The sequence below is a fragment of the Silurus meridionalis genome, chromosome 29 (genome assembly GCF_014805685.1).
Source record: "Silurus meridionalis isolate SWU-2019-XX chromosome 29, ASM1480568v1, whole genome shotgun sequence".
Lineage (NCBI taxonomy): Eukaryota > Metazoa > Chordata > Actinopteri > Siluriformes > Siluridae > Silurus > Silurus meridionalis.
Genome location: NC_060912.1, coordinates 7,017,821 through 7,042,404, shown reverse-complemented (window position 1 = coordinate 7,042,404; position 24,584 = coordinate 7,017,821). Strand labels below are relative to the sequence as shown.

At 36.4% G+C, this 24,584-nt stretch overlaps 1 protein-coding gene across 1 annotated transcript in view; it reads right to left on the bottom strand.

Moving 5' to 3' along the window:
* Positions 1-24,584, bottom strand: part of grin2da (glutamate receptor, ionotropic, N-methyl D-aspartate 2D, a) — a 63,817-nt gene that overhangs the window by 16,184 nt on the left and 23,049 nt on the right. Inside the window, 5 exon segments of the mRNA XM_046844398.1 lie at positions 113-266; positions 2,592-2,760; positions 9,325-9,530; positions 9,934-10,048; positions 21,626-21,954. Coding sequence (XP_046700354.1) covers positions 113-266; positions 2,592-2,760; positions 9,325-9,530; positions 9,934-10,048; positions 21,626-21,954 — 973 coding nt within the window.

Below are 24,584 nucleotides of genomic sequence, written 5' to 3'. Positions count from 1 at the left end.
AAACAGAATGGGAATATAGAGAATTTGGAAAAATTCTAAGGAAAATTAAATGTGTATTTAGCTCTGTGGTTGAGAAGGCACTAGAACAAAACCCAAAATCACAATGACTCACCCAGGAAAGCAGATGGAGAGACGGTGCCGTTGCTCCGAGAGACCATAACGCTGATGCCAGTCTCCACAAAGGGAACCGAGAATTCAACAACTTCTGACCTCTCTTCATTGATAGTTAGTGAGCCGATTGCCATGTCTGCTCGTTTGGACACCACCTGGTAAATAATACAACCACCACAACAGTTATGAAAATCTAAGTCTTAGAAATGGAACATCTGCAACATATAAGTACACGTTGACTTGTTCATTTTAAAAAAGTAGCAAAGAAAGCTTACAGCTTTCAACTGTTAATGTACCTAAATATAGTGATTTTGCAATCCGGCGGCATACCACAAAGCAAAGTGACCTTGGATAAAGGATTTAGACCATCCTAAAGGAGTTATTTATTTAAACGTGGGGACCAGGTTTATTGCCAAAGACGGCTTCTTAGTCTAGAGATGCCTACAAAGCACTTCCACTTACAATAAAATCACCTCGCTGCATGACTCATCCTAACATGCCTTCCCAGCAGAACCACTTCTACGGATAATCTGGGAAACATTAAACTGCTAATCAAGCTGCTGGACTCTCCAGCAATGTCCTCACCACTTATCACCACCAAGGAGGTCTGCAAAAAGTCACGAATCCAGACTCTGAAAGCACTCAGAGAATATCAGTGCAGAGAATATCATCTCTGCTTATCAAATGTTTAAGGACTTATGCTTTGGAAAAATGTTTCAGAGCAATGCTGAACGGCAAAACAGTAAAAATACGATTCTTTACATAGGCAAGATATCTAATAAAAATAATGATTTTACTCCTGTGGCTATGCGATGTGCATTAACTATTAATGTATAGATTTTTGCACTAAAAAGTGCAACTGTTTATTATTTGTGTTCTCCTTTTACTACTTTAAAACTAGCTGATGAAGTATTGTTGCACTGTTGTATATTATGTTATGTGACTTTTACTACAGATTTTATTACATTATTCTGGTGAAGCAATGTGAACCTTATTACAGTGGTATCCAACCCCTGGGTCAATAGGTTCCAGGTAGCACAAAAAGAATACATAACTTACATTATTTTTGTTTTATTTATTATCTGATTCTGAACGATGTTTTATTCTAGAAAATTCTCTCCACCACATCTGTCTATGACTCACTCTTTAAGCATGTGAAGATGTTTGCTTCGGTCACCTGTCTTAACTCCATCCGCTACCTTCTTAAAGGGGCTAATACATTACACATAATACATTACCGTTAAATTGAAACCCCCAAGCTAGCAAAATGAACAAAAAAACAACACAGTGGATTCATGTTTATTATTATATTTAGTAAATACCAGTTTTCATGGCGGTCGTATCATTTTATTTTGTTGTATTTATCCGCCACTTCTTAAAGGCCGGTCCGTGGCACAAAAAAGGTTGGGGACCACTGCCTTATTATATGTTTGAACAGATAGTAATATACTTTGGAAACCAGTGGTAGAGAGTAACAAAATTAATGTAATTCGTTAGTGTATTAAAGTAGTTTTTTCACATATCTGTACTTTAATGAAGTATTTTCATTCAGGGAGACTTTTACTTGAACTTCACTACATTTCAAAGTCAAATATCTTACTTTTAACTCAACTACATTTTGTGAAATCAGTCGTTCCCTTTTATTTATGAGCAGATAAAAACTTGACTGGACAATCAGGCAGCAAGCCACCAATCAGGGTTGAGCGTGCGCTCTGTTTTGAACTCGTTTTGATTGCTGTTTGGCGTATCTACTTAGCGCGAACATAACGTTCAGCAACAGCAAGAAGGAAATTTTGAGAGAAATATATGATGAAAGAAACTCCTGACTCGGCACAACACCCATGGTCTTATTTGCTTTAAGACGTTGATTAGAAGTTATTGGGCTCATGATCATTTTAATATATATCAATCAGTGTTTGACTCATTAAAATCTTTTTATTAATAGACTGTTGTGTTAAGAGTAACACTCGACTCTTTTCACATAAACTGAGGTGATTAAGCAAAATAATAGGAACATTACAGCCATAATAAATCATAGTACTCTGGATACTTAAGTAGATACATAAGTAGGGCACATACTTCTGTAGTTTAACTCAAGTGAAAGTTTTGAGAGCTTTTTTTTCTAGAGTAATATTTAACAGCGTAAATCTCAAATTAAACCAGAATACATTGTTTGTGTACTTCGTCCACCACTGGTAGACACATACTACTTCTACAAATTTTTGCAATAATAATCATTTTGATGAGAAAAAAAAGAAGAGCAGTACAGAAGCATGAATCAGTGCTCAAGTTACTATCTGTGCAGAGTTTTTTATGCTCCGAAATACTTTGGAATAATCCAAGTTCAATCCTTCAGCCTTGCAAATTAAAACAGCATTAGAATCAATTCATTCAATTTTGTACCATTATATTAAAAGTAAGTCTTATGAACAAATGATATAAACAGCATGAAGAAAGATGAGTATATAAAGGCCTCTCACCTCCCCAACCATCCCGTTCCATTCTCCATCTATGTTCTTCCCATGCCTTCCATTAGTCACCAGGTAGAGATCATATGTGAAACCTACAATTTTGGCCAGTCGCTTGAGGATATCAATGCAGAAACCTTTGCAGCAATGCTTCATGGAATGTATGCCTTCCAACACCACGCTGTAATTGAAGAAAAAAAAAATGTGACAGAAGCTTTGTTCAAAGTGAAGTCAAAAAAAAAAAAAAAAAGATATGACAGAAGGAAGTTGTGAAACAAAGAGAATAATTCCAGCATAGAGTCCAGAACCATGTTCAGCACAATAAACCTAAATTGCTGATATCATTGAAGGTACATCCTGAAGCTACATCTCATGCCTAAGCACTGTGGGTAGAAGAAGTGAATAATGAAGGCAGACTGAGAACAGGAAAGCAGGAGGCATCTTGCATACAAACATCAATATCAAAAAAGCGACAAGACCGCACGTATTTGTTTTCCGACATCACAAAGAAATGAATCACTTCCATGCGCACAGGCTGCAAGGCTAATGGCCTCTCATACATTGTCCGTTTTTCATATGAAATATTTTTTGGTTTTATATATACATACAAAAGTGTAGAAGGGATTTCTAAAGCCATATATTTCATAAACCCAAATGAATCAACATGAATTAATTAAATAATGAAAATGACATAAATATTTGTTTATTTCTGCATGATCTTCCTGAAATAGAAATTTGTAACAAATTTACTAAAATGTTGAAAATCTTATTTACAAGTGACAAATTTTAACTCACCACAAATAGCAAAGGAAATTAAATCTGATTCCAAACAAACGTATTCATTTGTCAAACTGTATAATGTATCTAAAATCATAATAGCAGAGAAAATGAAAAAAGGGAACTCAGTGCTGTACTAGATGTTCTTACTTAAGAGTGTGTCTTCATCTTGAGTACAGGGAATACAAACTCTTCAGTGAGAACATTTTTGATGCTTTCTTTGCTAGTTCGTGATGTAAAGCATGCCTGATGTTCATGATGTAGGTAGATAACCTATTTATGCACTACTTACATGCAATAAACTTAACTAGGGCTTAAGCAGGACCAGATTACTACACTAATACAAAGTGAATATTGATGCCTATGAAAATATTAATATGAAACTCTAACTTGGCAAAAGTATCGGCTGATGTTTCCAGACATGTGTGGTTCACCAACAAACTGTTACCACACAGTTGGCACACAAGTGTATAGGACGTGTTTGCAAGCTACAGCATGCAATTTTCCTTCAAATGAACAAGCAAGATACGGTTTACATAGAGTGAAAATCTTCAATGGCCTGCTATAGGGCCCTGAAACCAAACCTATTGAACACCTATGGGATGAATCAGAATGCTGACTGCACTCCAGGCCTACATTAGTACTTCACTTTACTAACACCCTTTTGTCTGAATGATCACAAATCCTCCAGAATCTGGAGAACATCTTCCCAGAAGAGTGGAGGTTATTGTAATATGAGATTTTTTTTTAAACGCATTTGAATCTTATGATCAGGTTTCCACAGATATTTGGATATATAGTTTAAGAATTCTGTAGTACTTATTATGAGGTGAACACAATATCACACAATAAATGCATACAATAAAAAAAATAAAAAAAAAATATATATATATATATATATATATATATATATATATATATATATATATATATATATATATATATATATATATATGATTCAGCTTCCATCTGTTCATGTTGCTTTTCCAGCATGTGAAATGTATTTATTTCTGCCCTCTGCACAAACATCACAGCAGTGAAAGGAAATCACTGTCACTTTACAGCTCCAGGGTCATCAGCAGACTCAGGGGACTCATTCCTATAATTACCTCCTTTTTTAAATTGTATTAATTATTGTTTTCAAAGCCTACTGATTCTTTCAGAGAACAATCTAGCTAATAATAAATACTACCAAGTCTTATTTATAATTCTGTCCAAGTAAAAAAAATAAAAATATTACAGCCTAAACAACAAGCAGAAAATGCGCCAGCGCAGGCCACCTTGACAATTCATTCTTAAATAATTCACATTTTAACATGTTATTAGGATTATGTGTTCATCGATACATGATTTGTTCATTTAGGATCAATTCAGTGTAATGTGATTTCCGTAAGTGTCTTTGTTCTCTTGTGACGCACGTGTCTGTTCCTCAGGTCATGATGTTTTTGTCCTTGCTTGTGTTTCTCTCCTAGCTTAGCCTTGAGCATTATCATATGGTTGTGCATGTTCTCTTGCACGTACACATCTGTATATAAACAAATTGTTCTAAAATGGACCTTCAAAAACATTTACAATAGTATACAACCCGAATTCCAAAATGGCACCCTGGGTGAAATGTAAATAAAAACAAAATGCAATGATTGGCAAATCTCATAAACCTATTTTTGTTCAAATAGGACATAGAAAACATATTAAATGTTTAAACTGAGGAAATGTACCATTTAAAAAACAAAATCTCATTCCTCATTTTGAACTGAGGAGACCAGTTGCTGGAGTTTTGGAAGAGAAATGTTGTCCTATTTGTGTCTGATACAGGATTCTATTTCCTCCACAGTCCTGGCTTGTTTTTGTCAAATTTTTCCTTTCACGATGTGCCAAATGTTTTCAATTGGTGTCAGCACCTGGACTCATTTACTACGAAGCCATGCTGTTGTAATAGATGCAATATGTGGTTTAACATGGTCTTGCAGAAAAATAATGTCTTCAATGAAAAAAGACTTGATGGATGCATTTACTGAGCTAAAAACAGTATATGTGCCTTTCAGCAAAGGTGACTTTCCAGATGTGAAAGCTGCCCATTTTATAGGCACTAATGACTAATCATTAATCACTCTCCCATACATCAGAGATACAGGTTTTTATACTGAGCTCTGCTAACAAACCGGGTGATCCCTATCCTCTTTAGTCCTGAGAATGCAGCATCCTTGGTTTCCTTTAATAATTGAACGTTTTGATTTGCTATCCACTTTGCCTCAGTCCATTTTAAATTAATTTTGACCCAGAGAGGATTGTATCGTTTCTGTATCATGTTCACGTATGGCTTCTTCTTTTCATGATAGAGATATAACTTACATTCGTGGATGGATTGGTGAACTATGTTTATAGACAGTGATTGTGGAGGTACTGTATTTCTGAGCCAATGCAGTTATTTCCATTACAGAATTATACCTGATATTAATGTATTGCCACCTGAGGGCCAGAAGATCATGGACATCCAATATTGATTTTCGTTCTTGTTTCTTGCAAACAGAAATTTCACCAGATTCTCAAAATATTTTGATGATATCATGTACGGTATTAAATGTAATAATCAAATTATTCAAAGTTTTATGTAAAGGAATATTATTCTGAAATTGACCCATGATTTATAGATGCAGTTTTCTGCAGGTTGGTGAAACTCTCAATCCCAATCTTCAATTCTAATGGAGACTCTGCCTCTCTAAGGTACTTTTTTATACCTAGTCATGTTACTGACCTGTTGCTAATTAACCTAATTAGTTGCAAAATGTTCCTCCAGCTGTTTCTTTTGGGTAACACTTACTTTTTAAGCCTTTTGTTGCCCCAAACCAACTGACATTTTGCAGCCAGTAAATTAAAAAATTACCTTATTTTTATCAGTAAAATGTTACATTTTTTCAGTTTTAACATTTGTTATATTTTCTATTTTATCTTGTGAAAAAATATAGGTTTATCTGTTTTTTATTTACATTTTACACAGTGTCCCAACTTTGAAATTGGGGTTATATATTGTTATTAGGAAATAGCAAGAAAAAGAAAAGAAATCTCTTGCTCTTGACAATGTTCTTCCACACTTCATGGGTTGAGTTTGGATTTTTTTTAGGTTTGTGTAGGTTTGTGCTTTGGTTTATGTACATTCATTGGGAAACTTTATGGAAATAGACCTTAAAACAGTATAGTAGCTTAGCTTACTTTTTTATTATACCTGCTTTGCTGCTGTAAAAAAATTATAAAAATGAATCTAACTTTGATCACTGATCTTACAATTATTTTAATAGTAATGTGAAATTTCACAGGCGCAGAGGGACTTTTCAAACCAATTTATGTTTAAAATATCCATGTGCGCTACTGCCTGCAGAAAGCCTCTCTTAGCACAAAGACAGACATATTTCTGACTTTAAGCTCAGCCTTATGAAGTCTTGTTTAATATCTTACAACCCAGTTTCATAGAGGTTCACTATTCATATCATTCCCTCTTCAACATAATAAGGCTAATAAAAGCCTATTCACACTAAAAGCTTTCAAGAAGCATCCATTATAAGTTTTCCGTTATATTTGGGTTTGAATCCACACTCGCTGTGTGACGTGCTGTCACATGCATTTGTTTTTACCTGTAAGTGGAAAGTAAATTGACATCTGCCCAAATCCATAATAACTATGTGGAAGTTCGATCAGTGGATAAGATGTGAGAATTCTGATTGGAAGGTTGTGAGTTTAAATCACAAATCCAACAAGCTGCCACTCCTGGGTTCTTGAGCAAGGCTCTTAACCCTCAACTCTTCAGCTGTTAGTCGCTCTGGATAAGCGCGTCTGCTGAATACCGTAACATTATTAAATAACATTATTGTACCAGAGAAGAAAATATCTCACCAACATTAATAAGCAGATTACCTAACAAACAGCACCTTTTCTGAAGTAAATGTTACTGACTGCTTTGTTTGAAATGTGACGGTTATTTTAATGAGCTTTAGAGGGGAAACAATTTCCGTTACATTCAATCAACTTTCCTAGTATAGCGCTTTCTACAATGGACATTCAACAGAAGGGACAGTTTTCTACATAATGTGTCCCTATAACTTTATTCAAATAAATGTACCCCTAAAGACCAAGAGAGATTCGAGGATAAGAAAGAGAAAATGTTATAAGAAACAAATCACTTAGCTAACATGAATTTTGATCTTCAGAAAAGTACTGTTAAGTAAATGACTTCCAGTTTCTCGGACCCCCACACATAGTGGTATCAAAAACTTTTAAGACTAGCTCTGTTTACAGGAAAGTACTTTATTTATCTTTGTTTACACATGATCACCTTTAAAATAGTCCCCTTGCACAGCAATACAGCACCCAGCGTTCCTGCCACTTCTTGGAATGTGTCCTGGAAGTCTACTTTTCAAAGCGTGTCAAGCACCTTCTGCGATTTGTGCTGGATCTCCACAATAGTGTCATAACAGCAAGGTTTGAGCTGGATCTTCATCTTTGGAGCCATATCTGGTGAGTTAGGTGGGTACGGAAGTGAGATCATGTGGATTGCTCTCAGTCGATCATCATGCACATATTGCCGAATGGTTTCGACATTTTTGGGGGGTTGAGCTCGTTCAAGGTCTTCCCGAACCCTTCTTATCTTCCAGTGATGTTCTTCAGCTCTTTAAGTGTGCGTGCCAATCAAAACACCACGAACGGCTTATTGCAGCATCACCATATGTCAAACGTATGTCATGTCAAACATCACTGTGACATATATGATTAATTTTATGCTGAATGTGATGAAATCACATACAGAATTGCACCAGTTAGCACCATTAGTCTCGAAAATTGTTGATACTGCCTTGTATAGTGTATATAATAGGAAAAGGAGAATAAATTTACTCTGATTCCTGTGTTGTAACTTCTACTTCTCTTTAATGTCTTTATTTATAATACTGTAGTAGTAAGACATCTCTCTATGTGATAATGGAATTATATGAAACTAATGGTGAAATATATTTAATGGACATTTTATGACACTGTGACAATGTTTATTGTTCAAAGTGCTATTCAAATACAATTTTATTGAAGTAAATTGAATTAATTAACTAAATCGAACTGAACTGAATTGAATATATAACTTTCTGCATGAGTGAGATTTTAAACTGTTGGCAATAAAATGTGTGTGTGTATCCACAATTGAAGTCTCTATGTTTATTAGACAAATTGTTAAAAATCTAATCACAGATGAAACAGAAATAACTGTATATGGACGAAGAAATTGGGACACCTGATTTCCAGCAATATGTGGTTTTCCCCAAACCTCACACTATAATATAGGATGTTTTTGAAAATCAGGATGTTGGGAAAACCCAACCTTAGTCAAACATGACAATGTTTTTGTGCACTCTATGAAGATATGGTTTATATGGGTAGAAAATGCATATATCTATAACATCTGCAAATCTCTTTAGCAAACTGTGATTGATAAATTAAATAGTTATATACATGGTCACATTTTTTAATGCACAATTGTAATCTGAATGATACTAATATTGGTTTGTTTAAAAAAAAATTCATGTTAGAAAAACACATTTTTACTACTGTCTAGTACGAGTGGATCAAGATATATGGCTTAATAAATCTAAAGTAATTTCATCAGTCACTAAAGAGACTTCAGTGTTAAAGAGTACTGGGAAACCCCCCATTATTCTGTGTGTGTGTGTGTGTGTGTGTGTGTGTGTGTGTGTGTGTGTGTGTGTGGGCATGTGAGATGCATATTATTTCATGAAACTCCTTAATTTCCCATGACATTAAGGTCTGTAGTGTAGAGTAGCATTAGTTAAAGTTATAACAAAGACATTTGCCTTGAATTTACTACTGTCCTGTCAACCTTTTTATCATTGTTCTTACTTTTAGAAAATAAATATATAAAGTGGGTCACATTTTTTATAAACAGAAGAGAGAAATGAAACGAGCCTCTGACCTGGTGTTAAGGGGTAGACGGCACGGCACAGAGTCCCGGATGCACGAGCCAGTTCCAGGGTCAGCTGGCTCCACAATGACAAAGGGCCTCTCCTCCAAAGTGACTACCCGCAGGTGTTGACTGTCATCGAGCGGTTTGAGGAACGGGCCGTAACGTGACCAGGGCGGGTATCGCAGACGCAGCACGCCATTCTCCCACCAGCCCACCTACATACGATCGAATGTTACTCATATAATATTAAGGCATTTTTCTTCAGCCTATTATTGATAATCCTGTTAAATGTGGAAATCATCCATTAAGGACGTGATAGGAATTTTGACAGACTTTAATTTTGACAATCAATAAATGTACTCTATAAAAATCCTTTTGGATACTTGAGTCTTGGGGTTCTGTTTTCATGCCAATGTGAATATAAATTGCTGGCTAGCCCTGGCATGTTAATGCTGCTGTTTCCCATTTAGCTTGGATGCAGGCCAAATGTTACACTGATATACTAAATAACATTATTTTGACTAAACAACTGACTAAAAGAATGAATGTAAAAGATGAATAAATAACTGAGTGACTGTATGAATGAAGGAATGATGCATCATCAAGGCTTGGCCTCACCTCCTCCCAGCCACGACCTGCAGTGTAGGAGATTACATCCACCAGTGGATTGGCTAAATAGCCATCATCATTAAAGGAGTAGTCTCGTCCCGACAGAGTGATGTTACTGAAGTACCTGAAAGAGGAACAAAAGAGAGAGGAGTGCAGAAAGAGAGGGTGAATGATAGAGTGAGCAAAGAAAGAAATTACAGAGGAGAGCGATAAAGAATTGAAAAGTGGGAAAGAGGAGAACTGAGAGGAGAGCGTGAGCTGACAGAGATAAAGAGAGTGAGAGATATGAGTTCTATTATTTCTCTTTCCAAATGGGTTATTGTGTGCGTGTGTGTGTGCATGTGGGTGTGTGGGTGTGTGTGTGTGTGTGTGTGTGTGTGTGTTTTGCACTGAAAGCTTCAGGGTCTTTTTATATAAAATATCACAAGAAATGTGAACAGGAGAGACTTGGCACTCAATGTATATGACAGTGTGAATTAGTGAACAAATTAAGGCACCAAGAGATGAATCAAGATTATTTTGATTGAAATGAATGAATGAATGAATGAATGAATGAATGAATGAACAAACAAATTAATAATTTGACAAGTAACCCTAGAAAATTACACATATAAAAATTGACAAGTTTGATACAAACAAATGCATATCTGCATATTTTATGACTAGACTTTAGTATATATAACTGTTTAATAGACTTAAAAAGTAATTGTCTGTGTAGCACATGAATGATGATAATTCATCTAAATCTAAAAATCTAGTTTAGTCGTGACGAGTTGAGAGTGGAAACCGGGAAGTCTAGCTATCTAGGTGAATACATCTTCAAAAGAAAGTTGTCAAAAATGCTTAATTACAGCAATAGACTGCTTATAATGAAATTCGTGTTGCAGGTTGAAATGCTATGAAACAGGGCTAATGATTGGAATAAGTGCACCATCTCAATCGGCGTGAAATTTATTCCAAGCTTTTAACAGCATGCCAACCTGCAACTGCACTCAACATGTTCTCAGTAGCATGATGCTTCCCTCTGTGGCTATTACCGAATGGAGCGCTAATAAAATTACCCAATGGCTAGAGCTGAAGTTTGCCTTAACACCAAAAGTAAAGTTATAAGGAGAGGATTTAGAGATAATAATGTAGCTAACGGGTGTCTTTTGGTTGTTTATTTTTTTTAAATATGACTAGATCATTTCATAAAGATTGTATTAGAAAGGATTTAACATTGCAACACATGGTACCAGAGGCAAGTTTTTTTTTTCTATTTACTAAACACCAAAAGTGGCAGCGTTCACATTCATATTCTCCCACCTGATGCAATTCTTTCTGGTTCTAAGATTAAAAATCACAACTCCGCCATTTATCATCCCACACTTTCCTTTAAAAAGTGTTATTTTGTATAATAAATGGCGGAATTGTTATTTTTCCACACACATTATTCAAGCCATCTCCACCAATATTCGCCATTTATAACATTATTCTTTTAAACCAAACCACGTATATTTTGTAATAGTAATACTAGGCAACTTAGATGTCAAACACTTCAGTTTGTACAAATTAATTACCCCACTATAATTTCATACTCACCAATCCATCTCAGTCCTAAATACAGATATATGTAATGGTTTAGAAAATGAGTTAAAATTCATGTTTATTACACAAAGGTTATAATTCATCATCACCGCTGCCTCATTTTTCAGTATTCCACTGGTTGGAGCTCTTAGGATACTTCGGAGATTTTTCTCACTGAGTCGCTATGACAACAAGACTTTAAGCTGTGCTGAAATGCAGAGAATGAGCAACTTGGGATCCTTATGAATAAAAAAAGGGAAAAAAATATTAAATGCTCCTCCTCTCCCAATCACAAATGTGAGCCGTCTTCATTAACAACAATTTGTCGTAGGTTTATTTAATATTCATTTTGTGACGTCGTTCTTACTTTTATTCTACCCGACTGTATTATTGATGTCTGGTCCAATTTTAATGCGATTTCACACTCGGATTAATTTTTTTACTTCAAGGAACGGCATTATATAGATTCTGATGGCGTCTGTTCTGTTCATATTTTGTATACTGTCTGAACGAGGAGTAAAGAGAAGGTGATGTTTTGAAGGCCAGTTCAGGAGCTGCAACACCAATTGTTTATTGTCAACATATAGAAAAAATTCTATTGTTTAAATGTTACATGTCTCACACATTTCCCTGTAATCCACATCTCTCTTTAAAACACACCCTACACACACAAACACATACCCACACATATTTGTGTTTAAGAATTGTACAATTTTCACCTCAATCACAGTATACGCTTATATTCCTCTCTTATTCTAATGCAGTTCAAATAGGGGAAAAAACATGTGAAGTGTCTCTTTTTCAATCTCTCTTCCCATCTTTTCCTCTCTGACTCGCTATCACCCCCTGCCATGTTGTCATAGCGACACAACCAGTGACATTACATGTGTTCCGCTAACATACTTGAGGAACGTGTGAACAAGAATCAGGACGCATAGCTATGATGCTGGGGGGAAAAAAAAACGAGTGCAAAGTGGCTTTGGAGACAAATAGCGATCAGTTGAAAATAAAGGATGGATGGATGGAAGGCTTTCTCCGTGACTATGATGTGGGTGTTTGCATATTTATGCGGATATGGGAAAAGAGACACTGGCAGGCTTCTTATATGCTAAAGAAAAATAAAGGTATATGTAGTTTTTGGTGGATCGTGAGATGAGTAGAGAGGTACCACATTCAGCTGAGCTAAACATGGGCATGGCTAACGCAAAACAAAAGTGACAAAGCGACAGTGTGGGAAATAGCCGAGAGCAGAGATTGATGACAGAGGGGCAGAAAACACAAAGGTGAAGTAGCAGAGGGCAACAATGGCTGTTCATCCATCAGAAACCCTTAAAGAGCTTAAATGTTTCTAATGAAGCAGCATTGGTTTGGGAGATTTAGAGATCAGCAGCTTCTCCATTAACATACTGTTGTGTAAGAGACTGAGACAAGGAAAAAAAAATAGTGCCTCAGAGTCTCAGTGTTTCTTCAATACCACTGTGTATACTCTTAATACTTTTAGCACTCTACTTAGTTATCTTGTTTTTACATTTGTATAAGGGCTTAGTGCATTTTCAGCACTATCACAGTGTACGCTGGTGGGTACACAAAACATTCTCCACTGGAAATGAAGCTATAGCATCAGTGTGTGCAAAAACTGCACACTACCATTATTTCTGCAGCCTGAGGCTATCAAGCCTTTGATTGGAGCCGAAGTAGCGAGTGAAAGAGAAAGCACCTGTTCACGCTTGCATACTGTTGACAGCCGCGTGTGGCTAATGGAGCGTTAAAACAAGAATCATACCTAATTTGATAGTTCGGGATTGAAATCTTAGTCTTGAATGCTACGTTCATTTGATTCAATTCAATTTCATGTTATTTGTATGGCAGTTTTAACAGCAGTTGGGATACTTAAACTTAAAAGAGGTAGTTTTTCAGGATTATGGACAAGAAATATGTTTTCCACAAGCCAATGCACCCTAATGTACTATAGCCAACATTTATTTGAGCATCTAATTTACAATTATGGTAATTGGCATCTGTATATACACACACACACATATATATATATATATATATATATATATATATATATATATATATATATATATATACAGTATATCAGTATTAGCAAAATGTTTGGGTACAGGGCTTTTGGTTCAGAGTGGAACATATATTTGGGCTGTCAAATAACACGTTAATTATACGTTAACGCATTCGTTAATTTTTACACCACTACTTTTATTAATGCACGATTATGGCAGCACCTGTTGCGGTTTGACCATTTTTATAATAAATATACATAAATAAAGATAACTGAGGTAAAATTAAAACCTTTTAGGCAACACACATTTATTCACGACTGCCTTTCTTTACTCCGATATACAAAAATTAATCAACTGCACCAAAATCTATTTTTCATCACTAAACTTTTGTTTGGTCTCAAGTCAAGAACCATGATGCACACAACCGGCAATTTAAACCGTCCAGGTGCAAACGAAGAAAAAGTTCAGTTTGGTGTCCTGATGATTAACATAATTTAAAACACCATAATAACGTTAAAACACTTACGTGTATATTTTGGCTTCATGCTGTATGTTGAGATCAGTTTCACTAATAATTAACATACATTTGCATAAAGCATCTATATTTGTCCATGCACATGTTGATTGAAGTATTAAAAACTGGAAAAATATTAATTTAAGGTACATTTCATAACAGATAGAAATGTGTGATCAAGTTGAGATTAATGTATGATATATTATTATATATAATAATATAATATTTATTATATATACATTAATGTATAATGTATATGTAATGACATGATGAAAAATGCAAATATAATGATAAAAATAATGAAAAATGACATTGCTGTTGTCCATTGTTTGGTTCTTTGGTTTCATTTTATCAGTGTTTGTATGGTTTTATATATTAATTATTCAATATAAAATGTTTTCCGCATTTGCTTATGTTCTCTGTGTTTGCCGTATTATATGACAAGATTAAGAATCAATATTAAAATTCATACATTAGTCCCTATAATTTAATCTCTAATGAGCAAACCAGGGACAATGAAATGAAAACCTTAAGAGAAACCAGACTCAAAATGCAACCCATCCTCGACTGGGTGACATTGGTGACATTTTTCTTATTTTGAAAAAAAACCCAGAGTTGTAATGTTAGACAGAGACATGCTATTTTGTCCCAATATATACAGGCTGAATACAAAAATTGGATGAATTTCTTTCAGCATATTTTATGAATTTGGTGCAAATAAGAATAGTTGCAAATAAATAAAGGTCCCATGATGCCACAAATGCTAAAATCCCACAAAGGATGGTTTTGCAAAAAAAAAAAAAAAAAAAAATGAAATAATAATATTTTTAAAGATTAACAACATTCAAGAGCAATCCACCTTTATACTTATCTATTTACAAGATTTTTTTCAGGTCACTCATAACTAGTTCAGCTGTTAACATCTACACAAGGAAACGGTGATGGAACTGTAATAAATGTACATTCAGTGCCAGATGAAGATTGGTTCCCTTTTGAGTCTGGTTCCTCGCAAGGTTTCTTCCACATGCCATCTCAGGGAGTTTTTCCTTTTGCCACAGCCACTGGTTTGCTCATGAGGTATAAACTTACAATTAAAAGAAACAAACATATACATTTTCTAGCCACTCTATCGCTGTAAAACTGCTTTGAGAGAATGTCCATTGTGTGAAAGCGCTATACAAATAAAATTGAATTGAATTGAACTGAATAGTGCTTGACCTGGAACAGTTACATGGTTGATGGGGAGCTTGGGGAGGTTGGTGATGCATCTGACGGTGCTAGTTGGTTGCCGTTTTGTAAAACATGCTTCACTTTTAGGGGAAATCAGAGTGCATTTGCATGCATGATGACACATCTGAGACAGCCAGGGGGAGCAGCACTTGGCTGGTGACAGTATGTGATATTTCCCAGTGCATTCTCTCACTGTAACCAATTATCTTATTTGCATGCAAAGTGACAACGAGCGTGTGCCCCTTTTAGTGTTGCCTGTGAGGCAGAGATGTGAGCAAAAGAGAAATGAAGGGAGGAGACACAATTCAAATCTGATAAGAGAAAAGTCCATGGGGGAGGCCAAGAAAGAAAAAAGAGACAGCACATGCATGAGACACAAAGAGAAACGGAGTAGAAAGAAAAATATATAAGATAAATATCATGCAGCAGCGAGGATGAGAGGAAGGCAGATGGCACTGAATGAAAAAACAAGAATATAAAAAAACAGACAGATGGACATGGTAGGACTAGGAATACAAAACAGTGATAGGTAGAGAAGTGAAAAAGAGACAGAAACAGAGAAAAAGGCCATGAGAGAAAACATTTGCGCTCATAGGGCACATGCAAAAACCAGTGGTGGGCCATCAGGGCCAGCAAGGCCTTCTCTGCTGGCCTAAATTCTTTTAGAGGCATTTTGCGAACTGTGATTAGTGCGCTTTCTGACCATCCAATTAAACGAAGTGAAAATGCTGATAGGATTAGACGCCTGCTAGAGGGCTTCGGAGTGGTCAAATTGCAGTCTGATTGGTTAAAGCAACAACTCCAAGCAACATGGTGCTGACTCTGAAGGCCTTATGGCAGACCTTTGACCACGGATGTGATTTGCATTTTCTTTCCTGTAGAATTTGCACAAAAACAGACAATTTGTCTTTATTTCAAATTTCCAGAAAAACAATAATGCCAGTAAAAAAAATGTACAAAAATGCACAAAACGGTTACGGTCATTTAATGAGGTTAATATTGATGCTTTTGCTAGAGATGATGCAGCTGTGGCTGCAGTGAAAGGAGACTTGTTAAAATGTCTTTATTGGGTTTTTTGCTTCAGTAATGGCATTCATTCACAATATATAAGATACATGTCTGCAATGCAGCGCTCAACACTGCATTTCTGTATAATATTGATGGTTTCTATAGTCATTGTGTCATAATGATGGTATTAAGATGTGGATTGATTCAGGTAGGACACCTTGGCGTAAAATGACCAAACCACTGGCAAAACCAAACCATTCAATTAGCATTTTACATATCTTTGGAATCCGAACCATTAGTGCAGGTTGGAAGATGGTGCAGTGACACAGTTGAATAGTTTATTAAGGGCAGAATGAATGAATAAATGAATGAATGAATGAATGAATGAATGAATGAATTAAATTGTTGTAATTACATGTGATGCTGAAATAACCAATCAGAACAGATTTTCTCTGTAGCAGGTGGGGCATGGCTTTCTCTTTTTTCTCACGTTCACATAGCAGTGAGCTGAGCATATGTGTGTGTGTGTGTGTGTGTGTGTGTGTGTGTGTGGCTGTGGCTGTAAGCAGAGCAAAGCCAAAGCCAAGCAGAAATGCAAGCTGGAAAACTGCAACGTGATTTGTTTTGAAAACCCTGGGTCTGCAGTGTTCTCTAAGTGCCATACTGCAGAGATTTTTTTCCTGGTCTTGAAACCAGGGAGCTGCTCAGAGAACAAAGTAATGTGGACATCATCCTGTCATCGCTCTACCTGTAGGACTAGCAGCACTCATTTCTTCTCAGCAAAATCAACAGAATGAGATGAACACCAATAGTGCGCAAATGTAAACTGTTTCGGACAATTATTGACTACAAAAAAAGCAGAGAAATGCTTTTCTACATGGTTCGCTATAATCCTATTGTAAGATATTGTAACTGATGACAGATAAAATACAACTCGGTTAAAAATTAAATAAAATAGTTATTATTGGAGTGTAGGTGGTGTAAACCATGAGCTACTGAAACTGCCAGGCCAAATGTGCCATAGTGCCCTTATTAAGAGTTCCTTCAAATCAACTGGTATGTATTTTACTGGGCCATTAGATCAGGCTCAATTTTCTATTCAAGCTTTAATGATGCTGGATTCATTTCCATGAGCCGGGTGTTATGGCCCCACAGTGTATATGCACTGCTTACTTACAGTATCTCACAAAAGTGAGTACACCCCTCACATTTCAACAACCATTTTAGTGTATCTTTTCAAGGGACAATACAATAGAAATGAAACCTGTCCTCTGAAAATATTTGACATACAGCCATAATTGTTAAAATAGCTGCCAACAAAAGTGAGTACACCCTACGTTATTACAGCGGATTGTCGTGTAATTACAGCGGATTGTCGTGTAAACATGCAAAGACACACATCCTACATCACGTTTATGTCTGCTTGGCAGGACCTTTCAAATTTGTATATCTTGTAATAGAGCAGTTAAAATTTGGTGCTTTGCTTTTTTTTGGTATTCACTTTGAGGATTGGAGAATTAGAATTGTTGCTCTCCACAAGATGGACAAGGCTATAAGAAGATCGGTAACACCCTTAACCTGAGTTACAGTACAGTGGTCAGAATCATACAGAGATTTTCCAAGACGGTTTCCACTTGGAAGAGACCTTGCGATAGTCAAGTTGAGTCCTCATGCTGTGTGTCAGCTACAGAAGCTGTCTTCAAAAAAAGATGCATGAGTGCTGCCAGCATTGCTTTAGAGGATGCAAAAGTGGAAAGTCATGTCAAGTGCATGGCCGTCCCAGAATGAAGCCTCTTCTCTTACAAGAAAGGCCGCAAACAGTTTGCTGAAGAGAACCTGTTTAAAAGCATACAATTTAGGAAACAGGTCCTCTGGATAAGATAAACCTATTTGGCTCAGATAGTGTCCAGCATGTGTGGCAACACCCTGGTAAGGTGTACCAAGGAAATTGTCTTGCCTACAGTCAAGCATGGTGGTGGTGGAATCATGGTCTGGGGCTGCATGAGTGCTGCTGCTACTGGGGAGCTGTGGTTCATTGAGGGAAACATGGATTCCAACATGTACTGTTACATTCTGAAGCAGAACATGATGTCCTCCCTCAGAAACTGACTGAATATTCGAAGGATTCGAAAATTTTCTGTCCACACAGGCTGCCAAGGTGCTTGTTCAGTCTGAACGCTATTTGTCTACTGCGATTGATCCAAAAAGCCCAAGTTTGCTTTGTTAAAGAAATAATAATAATCTCAACAGAGTTGTAGGCTGATTCATCTTAAATTGTAATCTTGCATACCAGTGTAGATTTATTCATTGAAAGAGACTCGCTCTGGACAAGGGCATCTGCAAAATACCGCAAATGTACATGTAAATAATAATTGCTTTTAGCTCACCATTATAAGAGCAATATACTACTTCCTTGAGTATAGTACATGCAGTATTCCTTAAAAAGTTGCAGTAACACAGTCTGGTCCAATGCTTTAATCCAGACCAAGGATTTTTACCTGATAAACAAAAGTTGTAGAAATTTTCAAATTAACAAGGGTTAATTTACTTCTGTTGCTGCAGAACAGCTGTATGTTTTAAACTTATTACTCCTTCCCTGATACAAATAAATAAAATGTACTTTTGTGTAAGTCCAGGATTACTAGTTCAGGCTATTCAGTGGGCTTAAATGGAGAGGTGGTAGCTTAGTGGTTAAGGCATTGGATGTTGCAGCTGAGGGTTGTGAGTTGAAATCCTTGCCACACCAACTGCCACTCTGGGGCTCCTGAGCAAGGCCCCTAAACCCATAGCTGCTCAGCTGTATAACATGTAATTCACTCTGAGACAAATATAAGTCACTATGGATAAGGGTATCTGCCAAATACCATACATTTAAATTTAAACTGAATAAATGGGGTGTTTTAAAACCCTAGATTTACCCCAAACAGTATCTGAGCCCCCATTTTCGTCATAGATAGGTAGATCCCAAAATTGACTTATACAGTTGCAAACTCACTCTACTTAAGACCAAAATGGAGGTGAGACTGGCACTGTGGGATATTACCACTTATTAGAATACCCTAATACTTTCTATTTAGACAATGTGTTCCATGCACTGTTTGGTGTCAAATGAAGCAAATGAAGCCTTTACGTTCACTATTTTATGGTGCTGCAAATTATAATTTTGTCTGCATGAAAACAAGTTCCTTGCTTCTCAAACCCAGCTGAGGCCTGGTTTTCATGTAAAACAGTGCAAATAGAGGAGCCTTTCCAAATCCTTACTTCAGTCAGATCAGAATTTTCCGGTGACACACTGACAAGGATGGTTTACACACAGATTTATTTGTGGTTCGTCAGTTTAAAACGTAAATTGCTTGCCAGGTGGCTTCTTCTCATAGTGCATCCTGCTGTCATCTCTTCCACAGGTAACACAGACACACTTGGCTATCCACATAATGTAATAGAAAATGAGAAGCATCAGAAGTTTCATTGCTTCATAGTCCATTTCTGAAGGAATGCTCATTGAAGGCATTTGTGATGGTGGATGGGAATCAGAGTAGCCCCCCAGATGTCTTGGGCTGCAGCAATGTTGCAACAATATTGTTCTTCCTTAGACAACTTTTGTTAGGTACTAAATACTATATATCCACCATGCAAGATTGGCAATTTTATAGATTCTCTGGTCCAGTTATCTAACCATGTCTAAGTTGCTCGTATCCTTATGCCCATTTCAGCTTCCAATATATCAACTTTGACACCTAACTTTTTCACATGCCTAATATATCCTTGTAATATATTACTTTCCTCACCAACTGGTGTGTTTCGTATTCCCTAAGAAATTGCTCCTGGTCTATGATTTGATTTTATATTAAAATCTTTTGAAAAAGGAAGTCAGGAAGTCATTTGATTTCATATTACATTTTTTAAAAAAGGAAGTCAATTTTCTAATCAACTAATCAACTTTCTAATTTACATATAACCAAAAACATTGAATACACACTACACCTCTGCCACATCAACACACTTGACAGGAGCTAAGTAAACCAGCTAAATATGATAAACAGTAAAGAGTTTAAGAGCAAACAGTGTAAAAAAAAATTCTCCCTCAGCCTGAGGAAGCAACATATTCCATTACCGAGGAACTCCAAGTTGATTAAACACTTCTGAGAATTGCCTGTCACAGAGCCACAAATTCATACAAATTCCCTCTCTTCCAAATGAATAAAATACAAAAAAGAAATTTTCACAAGCAAGCAGCGGTTAGAAAAAATAATAATGTGCAGGAAGATGCACAGCCAAAAATACACAAAAAAATCACATTTGCTGCAAACTAGTGATTACTGCAACCGACACTAATACTGTAGAGCTCATGTAGACATATATGGTTCTAGAGTGAATATCAGATATGAATAAATGTTTTCTTAGAAAATAAAATACATCAAAATAAATAAAATTAATATATCCAGATATTTTTGCTTCTTTTTAGCCATGGTGTCAATAACACTAAAAAACGAAGAAGAAAAAAACATAAACAAAAAAACCCCAAAACAATTCTGCTTTTCTGGCCACTTTAAAGTATTGTCTGACAAATATCAAGCAATTATTAGTTATTATTGCAAAACACGGTTATAAGTATCCTCGTTAATTAAATACAGTGGTACCTTGACCTACGAGTGCATTAATGTACGAGTTTTCCGAGGTACGATTTTCGGTCAATTTTTTTGCTTTGTTACGCGAGCAAAAAATCGAGGTACGACCTCGAGACACCGCTGCTAGATGGCGAAGCGAAGCTAGAAAGCGAAGATTGTGACGAAAATTAAGATAAGCAAACAAGTAAACAAGTAAAAAATGTAAAGTTTAGGGATGCGTAGTGTACAGGTGTGATAGAGAGAGTAGCAAAAAACGCTTATTATAATGTTTTAAAATTCCTTATATATTTTTCCCTAAATGCTACTCACAATAGTAGTACTCAACTTATTGATTAATTTAATTTTAAACAGGTTTTATATCAATTTCTGTATTGTTTCAGAAGCCAATATTATGTCAGACCTTAATATTTTGTTTATTTTATATTTAGCTGAGGTAATGTTAATCAGTGAACAAGTATAAAGGAAAAAAAAATCCTAAATTCTAGAAACTTTTCCTTGCACTTTAAATTGTAATTCTGGAATTGCTTGCTATGGCTTAATATTCTCATTAAAATGATCAAGAAGCAGAAGTAAGTGTCAGAAAAACACAACCCGAGCACACTACCAGAACTGTGGAACTCGTCATCTAATGTTAGGATTAAATGTAAAAGTCAGCAGACATTACAACAGGACAAACTACAATATATGATATTTGATTTGTGATTGGATTTGTGATCCCATGCTATTTTTACCTTATTCTGTCAGGTATCCTTTGTGTCTGGTTTCCATCAGTCATGCAGTTTCCGGCAAAGCCTGTCCCCCTAGCTCCACCATACTCCCTTCTTAGTGCCATGGCCCCGTGCGTTAGAACAGAAACTCCTTTAGCAATGCGACGGCGTGGCTCATCTCGCCATCCCTGAGGCCGCACAGTAAACAACGCCTTAGGCAGGCCTTCCACTCCAAGTCCGGAAAGGGCTGGGCCCACAGCAAACCACATGTGTGATGGGGTAGCCTGGCCTGAGAGCCATGCTGCCTTGAAAATCTGCTCCGCTTCTTCATGTGAGCAGTACAGGAGCCGGACCTATTTATGGAAAGAGAAAAAACAGCGTGATAAGTAATGCGTCGTGAATGTAAGAAATGAACCTACTTATTGTATAGTGATTTTCAAAATGTCTAATTCTCTGCATTGGTTTTCCTAAAAAAAAATAAAAACAGGAAATAATTGTTACATTTGGGGTAGAGCCTTAAAACAGCACTGCTTCGATCTGTATGGATTTGCAGTAATTATTCCATGTATATGGATAAGCAGACACAAAGCATGCCAGCAAAATGAGCACCCAGAATAAAAGAGCCACCAGACCACTCACTGTAGGGGCAAAAGCATTTAGGTTTATACAGTTAGACTCATGGTGCACCTAAAACATGTGCTAATCCATTAGTAAAAAAACATAAATAATGAGGATGACTAATCAGACTATATCTGATGCTCTGATATTTTTCCACTGGTATTGCACCTCTAAATGCACAGATGTATTCACCTTCCAGAAAGGTTCCAATGCACTGCAACCCTTCTATGTATTTCCTTTATATGTATGTACCTTTTGCCTTTAATGTATGTAGTTGCTGAAGGACTCTTCCTGCTAAAGTCTTATCCTGAACTGACATTCTCAGATAAAAGAACACTTGCTAAAAGGGGTTTTCTTACTCAGAAACACCAAAAGCCTCAGTGTTTGCATATATAACAAGTTCTAGATTTAGTTTAAAATTCTAGGCTTCCAGCTTTCTCCAGTCCACACACCTGCACATAGAAAGAACCAATCTGTTGAAGTCAACCTCATTACTTATGAAATTAAATTTGAAATGAAGGTATCAGATTTACCAAAAATGAAATTCAAATGTACAGACTTTCAAACTTAATGTGAAACATCTAAATTTGTAGGCTTCACATATACATAAGAAGAAATTATTTACCACTTACACATTGCTACAAACGTTGTGAACCTAGCTGTATATCCCTGTATATTGTACACTTGAAAAAAGATTTGTCCAGAAATACATATTCCAGTCAAACATTCAAGTCTTCTTAATAATACCCCTTCTCCCCTGGGTCCTGAGGAATACATGCCTTAGACTCCATCTCCTCAGCATCTCAGAAGGTCAACCCTAGAGTTCTTCATGACTTGGCCTCAGAATACGACAAAGGGCAGGTTTTTTGAGGAACACTGAGATCAATATTGGGGCCACGATCTTGGAAGGCCCAGCGATTGGGGTTATGCTCAGACTACCAGGGTGAGGAAGAAACTAAGGAGTTAAAGCATGCCACTGCTTTAGAGTATACATTAGCTATTGTGTTAAGCTCTGTTTTAACAGGAAACGGACCGGTCAGAATCGTTGGTGCAGTACTGCAAAAAAAAGAAACACTATGAAATGTGATGAATTGTCATGGATAAGTGGAAAGAGATGACTTGGCTCAGTGGTTACCACTCCACACTCCAAAGTGAAGGAACCAGTTTCTGCCAATAGAATCCTTGATCTGACACAGTCACCCCTTTTATATAAAAGGAAAAAGGCCTCTGTTGCCAAGGAAACCACACAATATGACAAATCAAGTGAAACTCACAGTAAAAAAGGGCAGGAACATGTTTAACGTCTCACATTTTAGCCAATAACAGAAGTGCCAGGCTTGTGGCTGGTGGATCTACAACTGGAACTGGAAGATTGTGTTTGTATTAAAGTTTCCCTCAAAAAAATTTAATGATGATTATGTTGATGATGATGATGATGATGCTGATGATGATGATCTTTATGCAATGTGGCATAAATGTTATAATGATCATTTCCAAAATAAAAACAAAATTTCACACAATCATAAGCAACGGGACTATCAAGACATCTCAAGATCAAACATCATACACCTAAATGAGCCTTAATTTGGTGAGGCTTAGTAGTCAAGGGTCTGAAAGATGATACTACAAATTTGAAATTCTTTTTTTTTGGAAACCATGATTGCTATGACCTCCGGAATAAGGAGGAGAGGGACCATCCGACTTCTCGTCATTGCTCTGTTCAAAAGCCTGCATTTCTGATGGTCAATGGAAGGGGGCAGCTTGCACATCTGGAAAAGCTCCATCAATGCTGAAAGGTATATACAGGTTTTAGAGAAAAAATGTGTCTTTTTCAGGAAGGCCTTTCATTTTTCAGCACAACAAACTCCATACTGCATCTATTGCAACAGTTTAGATTTGTGACTTGGCAAAACAATTCTAATTGCATGTTTTTTCTTGGTCATAATGGATTATTTTGTATAGATTAGTATAGTGTAATTATATATAGTATACTGTATTAGTGTAAGAAAAAATTAATGTTTTCCTGCACAGCACCTGCAGTGCATAAAATACTGGCCCACAGATCCTGTGTTCAGTCCTGGGTGACTGTCTGTATAGAATGTTACATATTCTTTCTGTGTTGGGTTTGCTCTTGGTTCTCCAGTTTTCTCCCTTTGTCCAAAAAAAGTGCATGTCAGCAAATTCACTAGGCATAATTGTCCCTAGGTATTAATGTGTGTGTTTCAATGGTGCCCTGTGATGGGCTTGCAACCCATCTGAGTTGAATTCTCCTTCCTTGTCCAGTGTTACCAGCACTTTCTCTATATCCTCTATGGTTAATCAAAATGTTCTCATTACTTGTTCATTCTGTCATCATCTCTTAAAA